Source organism: Coregonus lavaretus, assembly GCF_964263955.1.
Source record: "Coregonus lavaretus genome assembly, contig: HAP1_SCAFFOLD_79, whole genome shotgun sequence".
NCBI lineage: Eukaryota > Metazoa > Chordata > Actinopteri > Salmoniformes > Salmonidae > Coregonus > Coregonus lavaretus.
This window is the reverse complement of record NW_028157882.1, coordinates 376,452-400,625: the sequence shown is the minus strand read 5'-3', so window position 1 is coordinate 400,625 and position 24,174 is coordinate 376,452. Positions and strand designations below refer to the sequence as shown.

The 24,174-nt window shown below is 41.7% G+C and overlaps 1 protein-coding gene across 2 annotated transcripts; it reads right to left on the bottom strand.

Annotated features, from left to right (window-relative positions):
- Positions 1–243: 243 nt before the first annotated feature.
- On the bottom strand, positions 244–23,218 carry LOC311124700 (myosin heavy chain, fast skeletal muscle-like; the record flags this gene model as incomplete). 2 transcript variants are annotated; one of them, XM_084198803.1, is made up of 39 exons in its annotated part: positions 244–264; positions 550–681; positions 1,121–1,216; positions 1,313–1,417; positions 3,940–4,110; positions 4,249–4,374; positions 4,527–4,730; positions 4,890–5,198; positions 5,360–5,484; positions 5,665–5,830; positions 5,945–6,128; positions 6,259–6,455; positions 7,406–7,524; positions 7,715–7,841; positions 7,963–8,352; positions 9,074–9,164; positions 9,330–9,475; positions 9,572–9,748; positions 10,103–10,345; positions 12,471–12,726; positions 13,190–13,326; positions 13,723–13,846; positions 13,982–14,099; positions 14,215–14,302; positions 14,394–14,458; positions 14,818–15,121; positions 15,345–15,515; positions 15,610–15,759; positions 15,911–16,029; positions 16,920–17,058; positions 17,237–17,340; positions 18,001–18,099; positions 18,231–18,291; positions 18,624–18,716; positions 18,818–18,932; positions 19,179–19,206; positions 19,857–20,013; positions 20,942–21,088; positions 23,003–23,218. In XM_084198803.1, 39 exons carry the CDS (start codon positions 23,216–23,218, stop codon positions 244–246), a joined length of 5,820 nt encoding a protein of 1,939 aa, XP_084054929.1. The 2 variants fall into 2 exon arrangements, with proteins under 2 accessions (XP_084054929.1, XP_084054930.1); XM_084198804.1 differs by having other exon boundaries at positions 20,942–21,076.
- Between the last annotated feature and the right edge of the window lie 956 nt (positions 23,219–24,174).

Here is a 24,174-nt window from a genome sequence, read left to right as displayed (position 1 = left end):
CAGTGACCGCTTTGTTGGGGTACGTGCTTTGTTGATGTTGGAATCCCAGATTGCTCCTTTAATTAAAGTACAATATTTTTATGGTATTAAAAAGCAGTTTTCTGAGTAATAAGTCCACAGTCACAAAGGAAGTGTATGTAGGTCTATATGTTTTTAATCAATGCTCAACATTTCACCATGAAAATCATATTTTATGCAACACAGGAAAATTATGACTTTGATCTTCAATACTTTGGACTTCATTTATTCAGCAGCTTCTTTGCCCTGTAAGAATGAAATAATATAATGGATCAGTAATAATAATGAACATGATAAATATATGGATAGACTTGGATAGAATATAATGGATCAAGCATTTTAAGGCTCAGTGCTCAGCTTGGATTTTCACTTTTGAACCAACAGAATTAACCTTTATTTTTATGCCCTACCTGAAATGTGCTTCTTAAATACAGTTGAGTGTAAAAGGTCTGTGTTGACCTCTGTGAAGACTGAATCATAGGTGGTGTTGATGTGGTCATATTTGAACATGAGTCAGCAGCAGTTCTGTACCTTTCCAGTGTCACGGGTCTTGGCTCTGAGCTTGTTGACCTGAGTCTCAGCGATGTCAGCACGCTCCTCAGCCTCCTCCAGCTCATGCTGAACCTTCCTGAACTTAGACATGTGCTGGTTTGCTGCTTCCTCCTGGGTGAGGAAAAGATAGGGAGAGCAGAACATCAGTATTTACACTTTTTGAAGCTTCAGGTAGCAAATGAAAATATACATTGTTAAATGTATTTTCAACTAAACAAATATTGGCAGATTTATGATAGCAATGTATATAGGGAGATGGATAATACAGCAGAGAAAGTGAGTGGCGGAACAGGGGATCAAACTAGACCAGCAAATTATGATTCAACCCCCTCTCCTTTAAGTTAGTAACACATAGGCATAGGAGGCACTCAGAAATGTGTATAATTTCTTCAGTAATGACTTGTAATATCAACTGAGTCATTGTTGACTGATGTGATGTAGCAACACTTACTTCAACTAAACTATATGGACATTAAGTTTTGTAATGTACACAAGGGAAACCATGTTTTCAAACGTATGCTTTCAGAGTATTTGACTAAGTCTGACTCACCGCTTCCTCAGCCTGCCTCTTGTAGGCCTTCACTTTCAACTGCAGCTTATCTACCAGGTCCTGAAGTCTGCTAACGTTCTTCTTATCCTCCTCAGTCTGTGGGAGAAGAGCAAAGAATCAATATCAATATAGTTTTATACACAAACCTGTCTGTGTTAGTGTCAAGTGTGTGAAGAAGGCACTTTCTCTTACCTGGTAAGTGAGCTCCTTGACTCTGCGCTCATACTTGCGGACTCCCTTGACTGCGTCTACACCTCTTCTCTGCTCGGCCTCCACCTCAGTCTCGAGCTCACGCACCTTTGTGGAAAAAATAAACGTAGGCATTTGTTTGTGGTGAAATCAGAAGTTACTCATCTTTATAAAACAGAGGTACAGTCTTCTACCCAGTCAAGGAGGAACAATTGTTATCTGTTTCTATGTACTTTTAAACTTTTAATTGAAGGGGTCTGTAATAATAATAACACATTTTCATTATCAGTGGTTCCCAAAGTGGAATAAAAAAATATGAATATTGCTAGCAACAACAGATTAAACTACCAGGGATCTGTGGAAAGAAGGGTATAATACATTTACATTTTTACATTGACATTTTAGTCATTTAGCAGACGCTCTTATCCAGAGCGACTTACAGTTAGTGCATACATTTTTTCTCCCCAGCAGGACAATGACCCTAAGCATACTGCTAAAGCAACACTCAAGTGGTTTAAGGGGAAACATTTAAATGTCTAGGAATGGCCTAGTCAAAGCCCAGACCTCAATCTAATTGAGAATCTGTGGTATGACTTAAAGATTGCTGTACACCAGCAGAACCCATCCAACTTGAAGGAGCTGGAGCAGTTTTGCCTTGAAGAATGGGCAAAAATCCCAGTGGCTGGATGTGCCAAGCTTATAGAGACATACCCCAAGAGACTTGCAGCTGTAATTGCTGCAAAAGGTGGCTTTACAAAGTATTGACTTTGGGGGGGGTGAATAGATATGCATGCTCAAGTTTTCTGTTTTTCTTGTCTTATTTCTTGTTTGTTTCACCCCTAAAAAGATTTTGCATCTTCAAAGTGGTAGGCATGTTGTGTAAATCAAATGATACAACCCCCCCCCAAAATCCATTTTAATTCCAGGTTGTAATTCAACAAAATAGGAAAAATGCCAAGGGGGGTGAATACTTTCGCAACTCACTGTGTGAGATTGCTGAAAGAAGTTTGCCATGTCAACAGCAAGACAGAAGCACCGATATAAATACATTTTAATGTCTTTATTTTTAAGGTTATTGAGTGGAATAGCACCATATTTGAGACGGTAATGTTTCCAGAGTATGTACATATGTTTGTTAAGATGTTATGTTGTGTTTTCACGTTTTTATGAACTTTTGAAAGTCCGCTAGCCTACATGCAAATTCATCCGTTAGACTGCTAGCTGGTAGCCTCGGATAGCAATGCTAGCTTCCCTAGCAGCGGCACTTTTGCAGCAGAGTGAATTAGACATGTAGCTAGCGATCTAGAGAGAGAAATGATGCAAATGTAGTTAATAATAATAATAATAATAATATCTATTCATGAAATGGCAGTTTAGAAGAAGTAATCCAAGACAACTGTACAAGCCTGAACAAATGCAACTAGATAAATAATTTTTTACATCGAAGGTCTTGGCTCCAATTCTTCTCAACTCCAACTATATAAGTGTAACATATTCCCCAAATGTTTTATTTTGAGCATAAATGCACCATAATTTAACCCCCTAAGGTCGATATCCATGCCCCCGGAAAAATCTAATTTAGGATATTTTAAAAATCCCCATAAACGTCTGTCAGTTTTACGCTAGAGACATGTTTTTTTGCATTGGATGCGTCTCAATCCACCGCATCAGCCTATGTAACACTTCTGCATTTGCGGTGAAAGGCGACAGAGCGAGAGCGGTGCTTGTCAGACAGACCATGAGACATCCCGAAAATGGGTTTTCTTACAACATCGTCTGTAGTGTCCGAAAAGTTTGGGCTACACACTATGACCCCTCTGTGTAAAGGTGAGACTCTCCAGGACGCCCACAAGCCTCACAAGACTCGTCTGAAGGTCCCCCGGTATCAGTAGAAAAAATTTATGGAAGTACAGTATAAATGGAGACTTAAGTGACAAAGGGGTTAAATAAAATGTTCCTGATCTTTCTTATATCTCTTTCAGATATAGGATACACACTTCAGAACAAACTTCATTTAGATTTTTGGGGGGGGACTATCTGTTGTTCCATGTAGTGAATCTGTTATTCAATGCGTTTGTATGGGCTAATAGCAGTAAGGCCAGATAACATTTTTCATCAAATAAATGTTTTATATATATATTTTTATACTTCAATGGGTCTTCAAATTCAAAATCAAATAGCAAAATTATCCTTGGTATGACCTTCTTAAAACAACTCCATATTGCTTAGTAGTACCCCCCTCCCCTCCTCTGGCTTACACAGGGTTTAGACTCTCATTTAAGCTTTAAAACTGCATAATGTTCTCTCCGCCCTATGGCAACATGTGTAGAATTGCAAGAAATTAGCTTTAAAACTGCAACATTTTCTTTCTGATGCCAAGACTTTAAAATGTTCTTTCCCCAGGGCACGAGACTTGATTAGTCTGACCATGTATTGCTGAAGTCATAGTAAAACTGAGTAGATGCTATTTTTATCGCACACTAAAGTAGGAGTTGTGTTCTGACATGCAAATAAGTTTGGGAACCCCTGATCTAGGTGGGTTATTGAGAGAAAAAGTCATTACACAATGCTCCTGCGTATTTTTATATGATCAAATACATTTATTTCAATCCACCCTGCTGTTAACTCACCCTGGACTCCAGTTTCTGGAGCTGCTTCTTGCCTCCCTTCATGGCCAGATTCTCAGCCTCATCCAGGCGGTGCTGCAGGTCCTTGACTGTGACCTCCAGGTTCTTCTTCATCCTCTCCAGGTGAGAGCTGGTGTCCTGCTCCTTCTTCAGCTCCTCAGCCATCATGGCCGCCTGGAAAAGTAGTTTGTTTAATTAATGCACCAATTGGCACCAATCATAACATTCCTCTGAGAACTTTGTTGTTCTTAACCAGGCCAGCTACCATTGACCCTAGGGGACAAATCAAGTTGATGTAATTCAAGGACTCACGTCAGTGATGGCCTTCTTGGCCTTCTCCTCTGCATTCCTGGCCTCCTGGACGATGTCGTCAACCTCTCCCTGCACCTGCACCAGGTCAGTCTCCAACTTCTTCTTGGTGTTCAGAAGGCTGGTGTTCTGAAGGAGGAAACAAGACGATTTGTTAGACTCTCAAGAGAACTTACATGTCACAGGGCTGATATTATGAAAATCTAAAAGCAAGCGCTGTTGAAATACTGTTGTGTGTAAACGGTATGGTTGGTTGAGTTTCATTGGCTTTTGACCCATACCTGGGAGTGCAGCAGTCCAACACGCTCGCTGGCATCTACCAGCTCAGTCTCAGCCACTTTGCGGCCTCTCTCTGTCTGCTCCAGAGCAACTCTCAGCTCCTCGATTTCAGCCACCATCAGACCATTTCTGCGCTCCACCATGGCTGCCTGCTCCTTCATGTCCTCTGCAGCGCGGACGGCGTCATCAAGGTGCAATTGAGCATCCTGGGGTTCACAATGACATAGGTTAATTGGTAAGAATTTACACCTTTATACAGTACATAGTCCACTCCTAAATGCCTATGTTGTATTATTTTCTACAGATTCACAAACAAATCCTTCTCCATGTTCAGATTTTTTATCCTGATGTCCCAGTCCTTTTACCTTGAGCTGTCCCTGGACGTTCCTCAGCTGTTTCTGGGCCTCAGCGGCCTGCCTGTTGGAGTGGCTCAGCTGGATCTCCATCTCGTTCAGGTCTCCCTCCATCTTCTTCTTCACCCTCAGGGCATCATTCCTGCTCCTGACCTCAGAGTCCAGGGTGCTCTGCATGGAGTCAACGACCCTCTGGCTGTTCCTCTTGATCTGCTCCATCTCCTCGTCCTTCTCAGCAATCTTCCTGTCCACCTCACCCTTGATCTGGTTCAGCTCCAGCTGCACACGCAGAATCTTGGATTCCTCGTGCTCCAGTGTGCCCTGGACAAACAGAAGCAGTCAGGCGAATTGTGTTCAATACATTTGGATGTAGGAATTAAATATATATGACTACAATAAACACCAATACAGGGAGCATTTGACTGTAGCTGGCATTGGCTAGTGTAACACTGCTTTTCCCATCAAACAGCTGTAGTTTGTACCTCAGCCTCCTCCAGAGCGGTCTGGATCTCAGACTTCTCTGTCTCCACGGTCTTCTTGGCCTTCTCCAGCTCATGGATGCTCTTGCCAGTCTCTCCGATCTGCTCAGTCAGGTCAGAGATCTCCTCTGCGCACACAAACACACAGGAGCTGTTTAACTTGGGAGATTTTCAGTGGATATGCCAATGCACTGAAATTGACATTGAATCAAAATAACAGTTAATTAACAGCACTTCATATGGTCTTGCAAATCGAATTGCTCTCCACTTCCTTGGGTTGTTAAAAGGTATAGCGATTAAATGCTCACGTTGCAGGTTCTTGTTCTCTCTCTTCAGAGTCTCCAGATGATCCAGAGCCTCCTCATAGGAGTTCTTCATCTTGAAGAGTTCAGTGCTCATAGAGCGAGCCTCCTTCTGAGCTCCTTCCAGCTCAGCTTGACCCTCCTCATACTTCTGCTTCCACTCTGCCAGAACCTAGGGAAATTCATGGGATTTTCATTAGAAGTCATTGATGAAGAGCTTTGAATCAGAAATATACTACAATGAATCTGACAGAAAATAACAAGGGTGAGGTTTCTTCATTTTCACCTTGTCAAAGTTCCTCTGCTTCTTGTCGAGGTTGGCGGCCATTGCGTTGGCTCTCTCAACGTCAATCATGAGGTCCTCCACCTCTCCCTGCAGCCTCTGCTTGGTCTTCTCCAGGGAGGCGCACTTGGAGTTGGTCGCCTCAATGGTCTCCTCAGCCTCCTGCAGACGTTGGGCCAGCTTCTTCCTGTTGGACAACAGAGGGTGATGTTTCGGTTTGAAACATAAGTTACAATATATATTGACGTAACATTTTCTCAGAGCCCTCTTACCACCCACACTCTATATTTGAGTTTTTGCTGTTGCATGTGACTCACTTGGCCTCCTCCAGCTCCTCTGTGCGCTGGATGGCATCAGTTTCATACTTAGTCCTCCACTGAGCCACCTCACTGTTGGCCTTTGACATGCCGCGTTGCAGCTCTGCCTTGGCCTCCTGCTCCTCCTCAAACTGCTCCCTCAGGAGGTCACAGTCATGGCGGGCAGACTGGACACCGTGGGCCAGTGCGTTTTTAGCCTGAAAGAAGGAGACAAAGAGAGATAGTCAAACAAATTACAGTAGAAGACTGAGGGTGGCATAGTCCCTGGATGTTTCTCAATATGCACACTACCGTGCCCCGAGGCACGCAATCTGGAGCACGGGAGGGTCGGAGCGTGAGTCCAAATCAAAGTATGTTATACGGATTATGGAGGGCAACACATTTCGAAGCATGCATTGATGCAAGTTTCAACGAAATGTATGGACAGAAATATGACCCAACCACGTAAAAAAACAAAGCAACATTTATTGAGCTAAACCGAGAGAAAATAAGATCTGACTTCAGAATGAAATGTTGCCCATTCCCATCTCATATGTTGCCTGACAACAATATTTTCTCTTGAAAACGTTAAATACATTCTGTGTTAATTTTTGCTTTTTTACCTGATTACAATACCCTCTGTAGTGTGCGCAATTGCAAGCCCATATTAAGTCAATAGGGCGAACTGGCTAGCAACTACTGTTAGCTGGCTAGCCACAAATAATTGGTAGCTAGCTACCCACGAAGGATTGACATCTACATAACATTAGTTTTAGGTCATTTTTGGCTGTTTTAACTAGCTGGATAGCTAGATTATTACGATTCACAGCTAGCTGATAATTATGAAGTAAAATGTTTGCTTTGTGTGTATCTTATTAGGTCTCTATTGCCATTGTTCTGGCTGGAAGAAGGTTTAGTGAATGGGGAGGTGCAGCATGTGTGAGGTAATACAGTAGGTGGAGTGTGAATGCTTCTCAAATGTAATGTTTTATGCGTTCTCCACTCTCTCATCCTCACAAGTACGGACTCAAGAGAACGTCCTCAGAGAACGCACTCGGAGCATGAGAGTGTGGAGTACGGTAGTGTGCATATTGAGAAACACCCACTGTCTATATGAAGATATGGCTCTAATCTCTGTGGTCGGTGGAGTCCATTTTGGGTCCCTTACCTTGACCTCTTCCTCAATCGCCCTCTTCAGCTCCTCCAACTGCTGGGTGAAGGCCTGTTTTCCTCTGGTCAGCTGAGACACCAGGGCTTCCTTCTCCTCCAGCTGGCGGCCAAACTCACCTTCAGGGATAGAGGGATATCTAGTTAATAGGGTCTCTGTTCTCTAAGATTGAAAATGTATTTGGAGGTATCATAGGGCAAAGTTAGGTGGTGAATAGTACAGTATAAATTATGTGGATACAGCCCCCAACACATGTTATTGTGTTTTACTGAAGGAAAGCATTGGGTTGTAGTTCATTGTTGATGGTACCATTTTCTGTCAGGAGTCTGGCCCTCTGTCCGCTGATGTCGTTGACCTGGCGAACATTCTCATCATTCTTAGTCTTGAGCTCGCTCAGCTGGTCCTCAAGAGTACGGCACATCTTCTCCAGATTGCCCTGTTAGTGAAACATGTACCATCATTACTTTATAAATGGGACTCCTGTCAACCTCAGTTCACTTGAATGGTAATGTAGTTGACCCTCCTCAACAGTGCTTGACCAAAACATCACTACTCACCTTAGCCTTGGCGACGGCCTCCATGTTGCTGGAGAGGTCATCAATCTCCATCTTGTACTCGCTCTTCTCCTTCTCCAGCTTCTGCTTGACGCGCTGCAGGTTGTCGATCTGCTCCCCGAGCTCAGCCACACTGTCGGCCTGCTTCTTTCGCAGAGCGGCGGCTGTGGCCTCGTGCTGCAGGGTGGACTCTTCAAGATCACGGCGCAGCTTCTGGAACTCAGCCTCGCGCTTCTTGTTCATCTCAATCTGAGCAGCAGTGGCGCCTCCGGCCTCCTCCAGCCTCTCGCTGATCTCCTCAAGTTCCCTGGAGAGATCGGCCCTCTGCTTCTCAACCTTAGCCCTGGCAGCACGCTCAGCCTCAATTTCCTCCTCCAGCTCCTCAATACGGGCCTAGAACAGGGGGCAGGAGCAGGGGGGATGAACACTACAATAGAGTTGAAACAATTGAACCTCACAAAATAATAATATGTATATTTTTCATAAATGTGTTAAATACAAAGCCAGTTACACTAATATATTCAATAGACAGTGTCCCATGCAGGAGCCAAAACCACAATGGCAAGAAGCCCCCCATTGTGTTAGACAGATGACTCTAGACAGATATGGCCCATTTTAGCATTGATATTGTCATTGAGGGCTTCTACCATTTATAAAGTAGTCAACTGGGTGGGGATTTCCCATGGGTTAGGAGCCATCAGCCAATGATCAGAGCATTGAATTCTTCAAATAGGGTTGCCAATGGTTAGTAAATGGCTTTAAGCTATATCACTGCCATCTAGTGGCCGCAATAAATGAAGGACAATATTTGGTTCAGGACTCCAGCACTGCAGGTGGCAGTAAATCACCAATATTAGTTTTAAACTTTTTTCAAACACAAGAAGAAAATTAACTACACAAAACATTTATATTTAGATGCCTATTCTATCACAGACGCCATCATGGCAAAGATACAAATCTGAGTCCTCTATCTAACTCTATGGAAGCACCATCTTTACAATGGTAAGAAGCTCCTACTGAGCCATCAGAAGCTGCCAGAACAAATGTCAGCTTTTTTCAGGAAATGATTCAATTGTGTGCTTTTCTGTACTGGAGCTTATATCTTGTACTGTACCTGGAGTTCCTTGATCTTCTTCTGCAGCTGAGCTCCCAGAGACTGCTCATCCTCAATCTTGCTGAGGAGCTGAGTGGTCTCAAACTCCTTCCTAAGAAACAGAAACACGTTGATTGCAGAGTTGGTTTAGGTTTGATAGTGTAAAGGGAGTATAATAACATTCACGTTGCTTTTAATCACATGCAAATGCTAATTCATAATTAATCAAGAACAATCATTATAGCAGCTGATACTGTAGTCATTTGTTTGTGTTTACTTCTTGATTTTCTCATCAGCTTGCTGCTTGTCATTCTCCAGGTCCATTATGGACTCCTGGGCCAGTTTCAGATCTCCCTCCAGCTTTCTCTTGGCTCTCTCTAGGTCCATACGTAGCTTCTTCTCTTGCTCAAGAGAACCCTCAAGCTATGAGATAAAAACAAATATATTTATCAAATCTAAACAAATGAAGATAATATCATCTTACATTCTATCATGGCCAAAATGTCAAACTCCACTCACGTCGTCCACTTGCTGTTCCAGCTTGGTCTTGGCCTTGGTCAGAGTGTTGACTTTGTCCTCCTCTGCCTGCAGGTCGTCCAGTGTCTGCTGGTGGGCCTCTTGGAGGGCTTTCTTCTCCTTGGTCAGCTTGGCAACACTCTCATCCATAGATGCCATCTCCTCTGTCAGGTTTTTAACCTGAAAATGGCCACAACATAATTATACTTCACCATAAAGGGGAGATATAGTTTGTTATATATTGCATTCATTTAAATTAGAAATGTGTCAACAAGTACTGTACTATAGATGTAACACTAGATGGCAGTGTGCACCATGCCAGTGTTCTGAGTGGAAGTCATAAATGAGGGGGGAGCAGAACAGGCAATGAATGTTGGGAGTAGCCCGCAACTGAAATTGTACAATTCAATTTTGTGTCTTAATTTTTCCTGCACCCACAATACAACTTGAATTCCATTTCTGTTAAGCTATGTTTTGAGTTGATTATTGTTTGGATTACTGTTTGGTTAGACTGTCTATGGTAAGACACTAGACCTTGTTTTCAGTGGCGTGCTTCTCCTTCTCCACTTTGGCCAGGGTGAGCTCCAGGTCATCGATGTCCTTCTTCAGCTCAGAGCACTCATCCTCCAGCTTCCTCTTCTTGGCAGTCAACTCGGCATTGATCTCCTCCTCATCCTCCAGCCTCTCGGTCGTCTCTTTGAGTTTGGCCTCCAGCTGGATCTTGCTCTTGATGAGCCCCTCGCACCTTTCCTCAGCATCGTTCAGATTCTCAGAATCCTGTTTTAAGAACAAAATATAGACTTCATTTAGTCAAAGAGGTCAGAACAAATCAATATAAATTCATGAAACATACACTGATCAAAAATATAAATGCAACATGCAACAATTTCAAAGATTCTGCTGAGTTACAGTTCATATAAGGAAATCAGTCAACTGATATAAATTCATTAGGCCCTAATCTATAGATTTCACATGACTGGGCAGGGGTGCAGCCATGGGTGGGCCTGGGAGGGCATAGGCCCACCCACTTAGGAGCCAGGCCTACCCACTGGGGAGCCAGGCCCAGTCAATCAAAATCAGTTTTTCCCGACAAAAGGGCTTTATTACAGACAGAAATATCACATTTATATAAGTATTCAGACCATTTACTCAGTACTTTGTTGAAACATCTTTGGCAGCAATTTCAGCCTCAAGTCTGGGAATGACGCTACAAGCTTGGCACACCTGTATTTGGGGAGTTTCTCCCATTCTTCTCTGCAGATCCTCTCAAGCTCTGTCAGGTTGGATGGGGAGCGTTGCTGCACAGCTATTTTCAGGTCTCTCCAGATATGTTCGATTGGGTTCAAGTCAGGGCTCTGGCTGGGCCACTCAAGGACATTCAGAGACTTGTCCCAAAGCCACTCCTGCGTTGTCTTGCCTGTGTGCTTACGGTCGTTGTGCTGTTGGAAGGTGAACGTTCGCCCCAATCTGAGGTCCTGAGTGCTCTGGAGCAGGATTACATCAAGGATGTCTCTGTAATTTGCTCCATTCATCTTTCCCTCGATCCTGACGGGTCTCACAGTCCCTGTCGCTGAAAAACACCCCCACAGCTTGATTCTGCCACCACCATGCTTCACTGTAGGCTTGGTGCCAGGTTTCCTCCAGATGTGACGCTTGGCATTCAGGCCAAAGAGTTCAATCTTGGTTTCATCAGACCAAAGAATCTTGTTTCTCATGGAGAGTCTTTAGGTGCCTTTTGGCAAACTCCAAGCAAGCTGTCATGTGCCTTTTACTGAGGAGTGGCTTCCGTCTGGCCACTCTACCATAAATGTCTGATTGTTGGAATGCTGCAGAGATGGTTGTCATTCTGGAAGGTTCTCCCATCTCCACAGAGGAACTCTAGAGCTCTGTCAGAGTGACCATTGGGTTCTGGGTCACCTCCCTGACCAAGGCCCTTCTCCCTTGATTGCTCAGTTTGGCCGGGCGGCCAGCTCTAGGAAGAGTCTGGGTGGTTCCAAACTTCTTTCATTTAAGAATGATGGAGGTCACTGTGTTCTTGGGGACCATCAATGCTGCAGACATTTTTTGGTACCCATCCCCAGATCTGTGCCTCGACACAATCCTGTCTCGGAGCTCTACGGACAATTACTTCAACCTCATGGCTTGGTTTTTTCTCTGACATGCACTGTCAACTGTGGGACCTTTATATACAGGTGTGCCTTTCCAAATCATGTCCAATCAATTGAATTTACCACAGGTGTACTCCAGTCAAGTTGTAGCAACATTTCAAGGATGATCAATGGAAACAGGATGCACCTGAGATCAATTTCGAGTCTCGTCGCAAAGGGTCTGAATACTTATGTAAATAAGGTATTTCAGTTTTTTTTTTTTTATACATTTGCAAACATATCTAAAAACCTTTTTTCGCTTTGTTATTATGGGGTATTGTGTGTAGATTGCTGAGGATTTTTATTTATTTAATCCATTTCAGAATAAGGCTGTAACATAACAAAATGTGGAAAAAGTCAAGGGGTCTGAATACTTTCCGAAGGCACTGTATATATATATATATAACATTGGCAATATCAATGTGAGTTAGCCACATACTTCACAGAAGTGTTTGCCTGTCTTGCCTTCCATATGGGAGCACATGTCAAATTCAATGAACATGCATGTTTGAGTTTGAAGTTGAACATGATTATTGCCCTACCATGAATGTGACGATTTTAATTTACTGTACCTGTGCTGCCTCGTACATAAACATTTGACTATAAACATTGACTACAGTTAAAGCTGTTCATTCTGCTCCTACTAGCTTGAGCTGGAGTATACTGGAGTATGTTTGTTCAAGTGTGTATTCAAGTGTGTGCAAATATGCCCATATTGCTTTATATTTTTGCAAAATTGGTTGTTGTTCACTCACAGATGCAACTTGAAGTGCCAGGTCATTCTTCTCCTGCACCAGGGCCACCAACTTCTCCTCCAACTCCTTCTTCTTGGCCAGAGCCTTGGCCAGGTCTGTCTGCATCTTCTCATAGTTCTCCTTCATGTTGGCCAGCTCCTTCTCAGTCTCAGCACTCTTCAGCAGGGGCTTGATCTTGTAATAGACCTTCATCCATGGCCAGTGTTTCACATTCATGAATGAGCGAATGTTGTACTGGATGGTGTACACAGATTCTCTGGTCGACAGAAAGAATAGAGTGGCATGGTGAGTGACATGCTTAAAGCTACATTCTGGGATTCAAAGAACAACAAAACGGAACACCCCCGCCACTGTTTGTTTACAGCTGAGGAATGGGGCTAGGGAAGTGTAACCCCTCTTAAATTCACAGACAGCGGTCTAGATGCAAGGACTGACAGGTCATGCTAAGCACATGAGGCATTTTATGTTCTAAAGAATGAATGGATAAATTCCACAAATGTAAATGACAATTGAACAGCCAAATGCCAAACTGCAGCTATAAAGCTAGAATCCTTAGTTACTACATCCATTGTTGGACTTATAAATGAATTAACCCAAAAGCTTTAGTAAACCATTATAAGCCCTACTTTCTCATCCTGAAAAACTCACAGCATATACAGTATGTAATCAAAATGCATTGGTTCATAGAAAGCTTTGCCAAGATGTCCACTATTCCTCACCTCCTCTCCATCATCTTGCTAAACTCTCTCCTCATGAGGAATCCACGGCTGAGAGCCTGGACCATGCCGACCAGAGTGGCCAGCTTCTCATCTCTCATCTCCTCCAGGACACCCAGAAGACCGGCTTTGAAGAACACCTGAGACACAGGTTAACATGGTCAATGGAACCACAGATGGTGACAGATAGAAAGGGTTGAATCAAAAGAGGGGAAAAACACCACTAGATACACAAAAAAAATGTATGCACGCATGACTGTAAGTCGCTTTGGATAAAAGCGTCTGCTAAATGGCATATTATTATTATTATTATTTAACACAATGCACATGATAATGAGTTTAGTTTCTCTTCTATACTTGAATGACGTTGAAGTAAAAAAACACTACAATGTTTTTCCACCTTTTCCTTTAGTTAAATGAAGAAGAAAGAACAAAAGGATGGATAGATCAACTGGAGAGATTTTATATGGTAAGGGTTTAAATTATCATTCAAGTTGTGTTTTGTTGTCAGCTTTTGCTGGGGGTATTTGACTGACCTTGGTGTGTCCAAACTTGTAATCTTCGTGATTCACATCAATGGAACCAAGCAGCTTCTCAGAAGCCTTCTTGTTGTCCATGAACTGGCCCTCGGGGATGACACTGGCATTCAGTACTTTGTACCTGAATGAAGAGACAGTTTTAAAATATGTCAAGCTGTAATAGGTTGGTTATATTACGTAAAAGGTCAGCCTATTCTGATGCTGGGAAAACCCTTGAAGCAGATCTGTATTCTTGCGTCCATTTATGTTTGTGTACCTCTGCTTGAAGTCAGCATAGATGATTCTGCTGGGGAAGCCCTTTCTGCAGATCCTGATACCCTCCAGTACACCATTACACCTGAGCTGGTGGATAACCAGGAAGTTCTCCATCAGACCTGGAAAACAAACCAAGTCTCTTTTAATACACATAAACAGGTTAAAGATTGGGATTGTTAAAGTCACTGATACTGTACTGATAAGATGACATATTTAACTCAATATTTATTGTACCTGGAGTCTTTGACTCGTTGGGGATCAGGCAGCGCACAAAGTGAGGATGAGTGCTCCTCAAGTTGGTCATCAGCTTATGTAAGTTCTCCTGTAAGAGGGTTACAAACCATTTTCTCAGACATCATTTATGATAATCAATGCACCTTTTGAAGGACTGAATAAAACTTTCAAAAGCTCACCCTGAACTGGGAGGACACAGTCTGCATGGAACCACCCTTCTTCTTGCCTCCTTTCTTGCTTGTATCTGTTAAAATGGGGAAAAGTTGAAGATAACTAGAAAAGTACATTTCTTAGAGCGGGTGGAATAAATACAATAATAATAAGAGTATGTAAGAAATCTAGAGTGGTCTTGTCTTCAGCAAGCACATTAATTATAAACCAGAGAATATCTGGTTAACTTCACACTTATCTAGAGGCAAATGCTACCAATGAGATTTGTGTAAAATAACACCTATTGTATGATTGAATTAACCAAGTGTATGAATAAATTAACCCGGTGAAAACGCCATGAGAAATTGGGATACATTCAAAGACTTTAAAGAACATTTGGTCTGATTTATAACTGGTGCTTAATTAAATATTTTGACGTGATGCTAGTCTTACCCTCAGGTGGGGCAGCGGGATACAGGGCAGCCAAAAGTTTGACTGAGGACTTCCCGTACAACTGACAAACTGAGTCGTTCAGGGGGTCCTTGTTCTTCTCCAGCCAGCCAGTGATGTTGTAGTCCACAGTACCAGCGTAGTGCACCAGGGAGAAGTGGGCCTCTGCCTTGCCTTTGGCAGGCTTTGGTTTCTCAAACGCCTTTGTTTTCCCAAGATGCTGGGAGTACAGCTTGTCCTTGAAGGTAGTGTCTGAAGACTTGGGGAACATGCACTCCTCTTCAAGGATGGAGAATATGCCCAATGGCTTTACGAAAAGAGATGCATATCAAATTAGTGATATTTACATTTAGGATCACATTCCTTCAGTAAAAATGCTATTATAGTATTATGTACATTTAGGGACACATAATAGGAAACATATTGAGTTCTCAACAGTCAGATGCGTTGTAAAACTGTGATAATATTTCACACAGCGCTCCATATGAGCCTGCTGTTGCGGTCCAATATAATCCTCACAGACAGTTTACCTTCTCAATAAGCTCAATGCAGGCAGCCAAGTCCATGCCGAAGTCAATGAAGGCCCAGACGATTCCCTCCTTCTTGTACTCCTCTTGCTCCAGGACGAACATGGTGTGGTTGAAAAACTGTTGCAGTTTCTCATTGGTGAAGTTGATGCACAGCTGTTCCATGCTGTTGTACTGTTGATTGAGTTTTAAAAGGGATAATTTCATCATACAAGGCTGTAATCCATCTCAATCACAACTAATTATCTTGTTCTGGTCTCATACTCACATCAAAGATTTCAAAACCGGCAATATCGAGCACACCGATATAGAACTGCCTTGGCTGCTTGGTGTCCAACATTTCGTTGATACGAATGACCATCCACAAGAACATCCTCTCATAGATAGACTTGGCCAGAGCGCTGACTGAGTTATTAACCTGCAATGATAATACCTCAAATTAATACATGAGATATTGACCATGTCTACTGATAAGGTGATACGAGCTTGGGAAAAACTAAAGTATGCACTTGTCCCCAAAATAATTCCAGTGCTCAGAAAATGGTAGATGCTGTGTTTGGCCGCCTAACCTGAGGCACAGTCTGTCCCTTGGTCACATACTCATTGCCGACCTTCACTCTGGGGTAGCACAGAGCCTTCAACATCTCAGCTGAGTTCAGGCCCAGCAGGTAGCCGATTTTATCAGCCACTGGAGAGAGAGAACCAACAACAACAGACTCAGGCACACAAGATGGCTTGTTTCTGATGTCACACTGACAAAATAGTTTGGCTTACTTCTTTGTGGGTTAGGTTTAGATTTTCTCCCATATCCATAATTTCAAATCATTTCTGGAGGTTGGAATTTTGTCTTCACAAAAACTCCTGCCTGACTTTTATATGAAACTTACGGGTTCTACACTGGACGAACAAAACATTAGGAACACCTGTTCATTCTATGACATAGACTGACCAGGTGAAAGCTATGATCCCTTGCTGATGTTAAATCCACTTGTTAAATCCACTTCAATCAGTGTAGATGAAGGATTTTTAAGGCTTGAGACAATTGAGTCATGGATTGTGTATGTGTGCCATTCAGAGGGTGAATGGGCAAGACAAAATATTTAAGTGCCTTTGAACAGGGTATGGTAGTAGGTGCCAGGTGCACCGATTTGAGTGTGTCAAGAACTGCAAAGCTGCTGGGTTTTTCACGCTCAACAATCTCCTGTGTGTTTAAAGAATGATCCACCACCCAAAGGACATCCAGTCAACTTGACACAATTGTGGGAAGCATTAGAGTCAACATGGGCCAGCATCCCTGTGGAACATTTTCAACAGTTTTTAGAGTCCATGCCCCAAAGAATTGAGGCCGTTCTGAGGGCAAAAGGGGGTGAAACTCAATATTAGGAAGGTGTTCCTAATGTTTTGTACACTCAGTGTATTTCTATGTTTGGGACTGGGAATTGGACTAATGCTTTACATATTGTTTATCTGTGAGTGGGACTGGCAATGGGACTAATGCTTTACATATTGTATATCTATGAGTGGGACTGGGAATGGGACTAATGCTTTACATATTGTATATCTATGAGTGGGACTCACCCTCTGTGCCGTCTGGCTCGGCCTGCTCCTCACGCTGCTTCTGCTTGAATTTCAAGTTGCCATGGTGCAGTACAGCTCCTGTCAGCTTGTAGATGGCCTGCTTCTCTTCATTACTGAAGCCCAGGATTGTAATGGCATCCTGGCATTAAAGAGGAAGTACAACAGTGATGAACTGAACGGTAGTTTGGTATATAAAAAAATTAACACATGAACATTCCCAGCTGCCACCATGCTGGAATGTCACAGTGCATTCAGTGTGTATGGTGGTCATTACCCATTCCCTATCTAGTGTTTGGTTAACCCTTTGTTTGACTCACGTCTGTGGCATCCAGCTCGTCATTGTCATTGATGCTGGCCACAGTGATCTGACCCTGGCTGCACATGGGGAAGTCGTAGGGGTTGGTGGTGATGAGCGCCATTTCTGTGGACAACGGAGAACGGCTTGTCAGTTAAATCTCTTAGAATTGTGCTCTCCTACCTTTTACAGTATCTCTCCCTCCTTTACTCAATAGATGGACTCAAGGATACATGTAGTATATAATAAATAGCATCAAAAGAGGGGACTGAGACTTGTGGACTAGTGTGATCACAGTGCATTACTTGATAGATATTTCCCAAAAACCTGACCCATGTCTAGATGCCTTGTTACCTTGAATGTACTCATTGTGTTAGTTTTAATAGTGTGGACTATGGTGTGGAGGGGTTGAGGGTAGCTGAAGGATGGGACTAAAAACAAACAAAAGACAACTATTGTAAAATACATTGTGTCCGTAAATAGTATGTATAAGCTGTAAGTAGAAGCATAAGTGTTGTTGTCCATTAGTTTACTCCAATTAGGGGAGGGATGGTAGGTTTAGGGGAAAATAATAAAGGGAAATATATTGTACAAAACATATGGGGGATTGGAAATGATGCAGACAATTACATTGATGGAAGCCACAATCTATCTGCAATATTAAAGCTGATCTACCCCCACCCCCCCCACCCCCAAAAAGAAATGTGGACTATGATTTTTTTTTTTTTTACAAGTTCCACAGATGGGGGTGGGAATAATTTCCTCTGAACCTCTACTTTGCCGTACCAACTATCTCAGGTTTGTGGTTGGTCATCATCTGGAAGAAGATGTGGTAGCCTCTCTCATCGGGCAGCTGGAAGGTCACTCTGGACTTCTCCAGCAGGTCTGAGGGAGAAAGAGAAAGAGAGATGAGAGAGTGAGAGAGAGAACATGAGATACATTTAAATTTGATGATCTCCAAAAAATAATCTGTGTGTATTTAGGAAAGCATTGAGAAACAATCAAAACCAACTCACAGGTCTCAATGTCAGCTTTAGCCAGTTTACCACCTTGGAAGTGAATCCTGATGAATTTACCCTATAGTAGAGCATGGGGGTTAGAAATGGGTCAACAAATAAATCTAAACTTTTTACTTTGATAGACCTCTTTTAAATGTTACAGTTTTTTGGACAGATGTTGGATCTATTGATACAGATGTAGGATCCAGTTTGCTACAGCAGGAAAATAAATCCTGCAGCAACAGGAAATGTGAATTATTATGTGGCTTGCAAATAATGAAAACAAATTGGTGATAAAACATTTTATTACCGCAAATCAAGTCTGAAATGTTAAAGTGCAACTATAGGGAACTACAGTAATACATTTTTCCAATATTAAATTAACTTCCACAGTATGTCCTTCATACTTACAAAGCGAGACGAATTGTCGTTCCTCACTGTCTTGGCATTACCGTAAGCCTCCAGCAGAGGGTTAGCTGCAATGATCTGATCCTCAAGAGACCCCTGATTGAGACAAACAAACACAAGTTGCTCAGAAACTGGTAAAGTAATTTTTTCTTGATTGCTTGAAATGTGTTAAAAAGGCAAACATGAGCCCAACCTACCTGCATTTTGCCGGGGTCTGCTTCCTTCTTCTTCTCGCCACCAGACACTGCAATGGTGGCGAAGTACTGGATGACACGCTTGGTATTGACAGTCTTTCCTGCACCGGATTCTCCACTGGTTTATATGACAGAGAAAGAGGGAGTTTAGGTACATGTTTGAGTGTCAGATTGGCTTTCACTAAGAAATAGCATAGAAAAATACACTGTTGACCTGTTTTCTAATATTCCCATTTATCAACTCATTATTACACATAGCCTAATGCTCTAATCCATTCATAATGTCATGTATTTCATCACACCAAGAGACCCAACATATTACAATAGAAACACCTTCTCAATGACATTTTAGTAAACAACTTACGTAATCAGGACGGACTGGTTCTCCTTATCTGTAACCCAAAAACATATTGCTTATCATACTCAAGCAACATTATGGGGACATTACTGCATTCATAGCATCATCACGAATTTCAATTTGGAACATATTACATTCAAGGCTAGTGAATTCAGATATCCCCAGCAAACTGTTCCAACCTAGACTAGAAAACAGTAGATACGTCTCTAAAACATATTTAATACTATTTATTTATCTCTGTAGCTCAGCTGGTAGAGCACGGCGCTTGTAACGCCAAGGTAGTGGGTTCGATCCCCGGGACCACCCATACACAAAAAAAAAAAATGTATGCACTCATGACTGTAAGTCACTTTGGATAAAAGCGTCTGCTAAATGGCTTATTATTATTATTATTATTATTATTATTATTATTATTATTATTATTATCTATTTATAAACATTTATGGACTTTGAGATCAATATGCACTTATGGACATCCATCCAACCCACCAACCATCCCTCCCTCCATCCATCCATCCATCCATCCATCCATCCATCCATCCATCCATCCATCCATCCATCCATCCATCCATCCATCCATCCATCCATCCATCCATCCATCCATCCCTCCCTCCCTCCATCCATCCATCCATCCATCCATCCACCCCTCCATCCATCCATCCATGCATCCATCAGAGCTCGTACCAATCAGCATGAACTGAAAGGCGTTGTCAGAGACGGAGAAGATATGGGGTGGAGCCTCCATCCTCTTCTTCCCTCTGTAGGCGTTGACAACCTCCATGTCATACACGGGGAGCCACTTGTAGGGGTTCACCGTGGCACAGAAGAGCCCAGAGTAGGTCTGAATGAAAGTGATTAAATTAAATTAGGGGATTTGCAAAGTCAGATGGACTTTTACCTGGATTTATGTGAGGATGTGGGTGTACTTTGGTATACTGATGTGAGTCTACTGTATTGATATGTTTTGGTTTCTACCGTTCATTTACAGTGGTGTCACTTTACTGAGCTATATTGTAGGCTGCACAATTATATTATTTTATATTAATAGAATTATTGAAAAAAAGTATTTTGTTTTTAACAAGTAATATATCTTTCTCTCAAAAAGATAGGGGTCAACATTATTGAAGTCTATTTTCATGTCATCCGACCAAAGCACTGGTTCAAATCCAAGTTCCAATGCCGTTTTGCAAACTCCAGGCATTTACATTTGTTGGATGACATGAAAATAGAGCTCTTTGGGTAAGCCAACCAGTGATGGGTTTGGCGTTGAAATTAGAATGCATGAGCACAAAATAACCTCATCCCTACTGTAAAATATGGTGGTGGATCTTTGATGTTATGGAGCTATTTTGCTCCTCTGCTAGGAGGCTGAAACCTGGTCGCAAGTTAATCTTCCAGCAGGAAAATAAACCCACGTTCACATGAAAATCCACAATGAAATGGTTAATTGGCCACAAAATCAACATTTTGCAAAGGCCATGTCAGTCTCGGGACTTGAAACCCATTGAAAACATGTGGTTTGAATTGAAGAGGGCGGTCCATAAATGCAGACGAAGGATATCAAGGGCCTGGAAGGATTCTGCATGGAGGAATGGTCTAAGATCCCTCCCAATGTGTTCTCCAACTCATAAAACATTTTAGAATACAGTATTTTTTGCTCTTGTTTATCAAGGGTGTCAATATTGTTGGACCCCACTGTATGTGTAGGACTGTATGTGTGTATTTATTATCTTCATGTATGTGTGTGTTTATCTGTGCAGGTTTCTTACATAGATCATCCATGCTGCATAACGCTCTTTGAGGTTATACAACACAGAGGCTTCATTCAGGTAGGTCATCATGGCCATGTCCTCAATCTTGTCATACTTAGGGGGGTTCATCTCGAAGATGTCTGCATCTTTGAACTCTTTTCCTTCCTGAAACAGTCAGATATCAAGATTACACGCAGATCAAACTGGACGTGACTGAATGCTTTTTTGCTCATTAAATACAAGTTGAATCGTAAAAAAAAAGAAAATGCATACCGACATTTAATCTAACTACTTTGTTATCACCCACTGACACATACATGGTGATTCTTGACTAGTCAACATAAAAAATGTGTTATAAAATGTTATATACTGCCTTCAAACACCAATTAAATGCTTCTTTATATACAGTGACTTCAGAAAGTATTCATACCCCTTAATTTATTCCAGATTTTGTTGTATTACAGCCTGGATTCAAAATGTATTAAATATATTATTTTTTATACATTTTTGCACATTTATTGAAAATGAAATATCTCATTTACATAAGTATTCACACCCCTGAGTCAATACATGTTAGAATCACCTTTGGCAGCGATTACAGCTGTGAGTCTTTCTGGGTAAGTCTCTAAGAGCTTTGCATACCTGGTTTGTACAATAATTGCACATTATTATTTTTTTAATTCTTTAAGCTCTGTCAAGCTGGTTGTTCATCATTGCTAGACAGGCATTTTCAAGTCTTGCCATATATTTTCAAACCAATTTTAGTCAACTGTAACTAGGCCACTCAGGAACATTCAATGTCGTCTTGGTAAACAACTCCAGTGTATATTTGGCTTTGTGTTTTAGATTATTGTCCTGCTGAAATGTGAATTTGTCTCCCAGTGTCTTTTGGAAAGCTGAATAAGGATTCATCTAGGATTTTGCCTGAGCTTAGCTCTACTCCGTTTCTTTTTATCGTAAAAAATTCCCTAGTCCTTGACGATGACAAGAATACCCATAGCATGCATGATGCAGCCACCACCAGGCTTGAAAATATGAAGAGTGGTATTCAGTGATGTGTTGTGTTGGATTTGCTCCAAACATAACGCTTTGTCTTCAGGACATAAAGTTAATTTCTTTGCCACATTCTTTTCAGTTTTACTTGAATGCCTTATTGCAAACAGGATGCATGTTTTGGAATACTTTTCATTCTTTACGAGCTTACTTCTTTTCACTCTGTCATTTAGGTTAGTATTGTGGAGTAACTACAATGTTGTTGATCCATCCTTCGTTTTCTCCTATCACAGCCATTAAACTCTGTAACTGTTTTAAAGTCACCAGTGGCTTCATGGTGAAATCCCTGAGCGGTTTCCTTCCTCTCCGGCAACTGAGTTAAGAAGGACACCTGTATCTTCATAGTGACTGGGTGTATTGATACACCATCCAAAGTGTAATTAAAATGTGTGTTTGTTTTTTTACCCATCTACCAATAGGTGCCTTTCTTTGCAAGGCATTGGAAAACCTCCCTGGCCTTTGTGGTTTAATCTATGTTTAAAATGCACTGCTCGACTGAGGGACCTTACAGATAATTGTATGTGTGGGGTACAGAGATGAAGTAGTCATTCAAAAATCATGTTAAACACTATTATTGCACACAGAGTGAGTCCATGCAACTTATTATGTGACTTGTTATGCAAATATATACTCCTGAACTTATTTAGGCTTGCCGTAACAAAGGGGTTGAATACTTATTGACTCAAGACATTTCATCTTTTCATTTTTAATTCATCCGTAAATATTTCAAAAAACATAATTCCACTTTGATATTATGGGGTATTATGTGTGTGTGTAGGTCATTGATACAACAACATTTTGAAAAATTCAAAAATACATTCTGAATTAGCTGTTGTTGTTTTTTTTTTTTTTTTTTTGGGGGGGGGGGGGTATGTTTTGTTTCTGATTTCATATTGCCTGTTGACATTTTCTTTGATAATATTTAGAAGGTTTTTCAAGGAATAGTGTGATTTTTCAAGGAATAGTGTGATTTTTCAAGGAATAGTGTAATTGAACAAACTTGAATACTTTTCAGCTCAGGCTTACCTCCTTAGTGCCATCAGGTTTGGTGACTGTCACAGTACACTTCCCATCGGCCCTGGCAGTGACCAGACCCTTAAGGTACAGCTCCGCCTTGTCTGTCACATAGCAGGAGTTCTTTGAATCAAAGGGTGCGGTTTGTGCCTCAATCCTCTCCCTCTCAGGCTTACGGAGGTATATGGCAGCCTTGCCGTAGATTTGCATCTCAGCGTCCGTACTCATGGTGACGGATCACTAGGAAAGAGATGAAACAATAAACATGATTGACTCTGTGGTGCTTCCTCCCCAGTCAACAGAGTTAGATGAGCGGTATCTCTCAGAATAGTCTCATCACTTTTTATGTGAAGACTCAAACCATGTCTCACCTTCTTTTTCCCCTCCTACAGATGAATGTGTACTTCTTGGAGGACCCTGTGGAACATAAGGTGTTGTGAAAACACACAAGTTTAAAGGCTCATCATTTAGCAATCAAAGGGTTCGAAAACATTTAGGCAACTCACTTTACTACACATTCTGTCATTCAAATAATTTCCCCTGAAAACCCAGTTACATTCTAGGCCACCCCCTCAATTTATGTAAATGAAAGATACAGTTTTGAAGTAAAACACATTTTAAACCAATGCCACTGTATTGCATACTGTCCAATCTTACAAGAGACATGCAGAACTCAATTCAAACAGATGCTGAGTGCAAAGATGAGACAAATGTACAAATCTAAGGAGGTGGAGAGGTCTTACCACAGAGGAAGAAGGTATCTGACTTATGGATGCTGGGGCCCCAGCCTCCTTATATCTGGTTGGAAGTGCCAACCAAGCAGAAGTTAATTATGGACCACTCTGGGGAAGGACATGGACTGTAGGAGAGACCTCCCCCCCAGACCTGTGTGTCTGTCCCTAACTAGCACCTCCCACTTCCAGGACCACCACACTCCCATTACATGACTTTTTAATGTCAAATTTGTCCATTAATTGAATTTCACTGAATTTACATAAGAGAGATTTCATTACTAATAGTTATAACAATATCAGAAGTTTGATCTATCAAATGTATTCCAATGTTACTACCACTGACCCTCAAATACTGTAATGGAGTGAGTCCATGTTGCCCCACTACCACTAAAATAGTTTTCATGAATTCTAATCTGACCTTATTTAGTTCCATTTTAGTGGCATTAATCC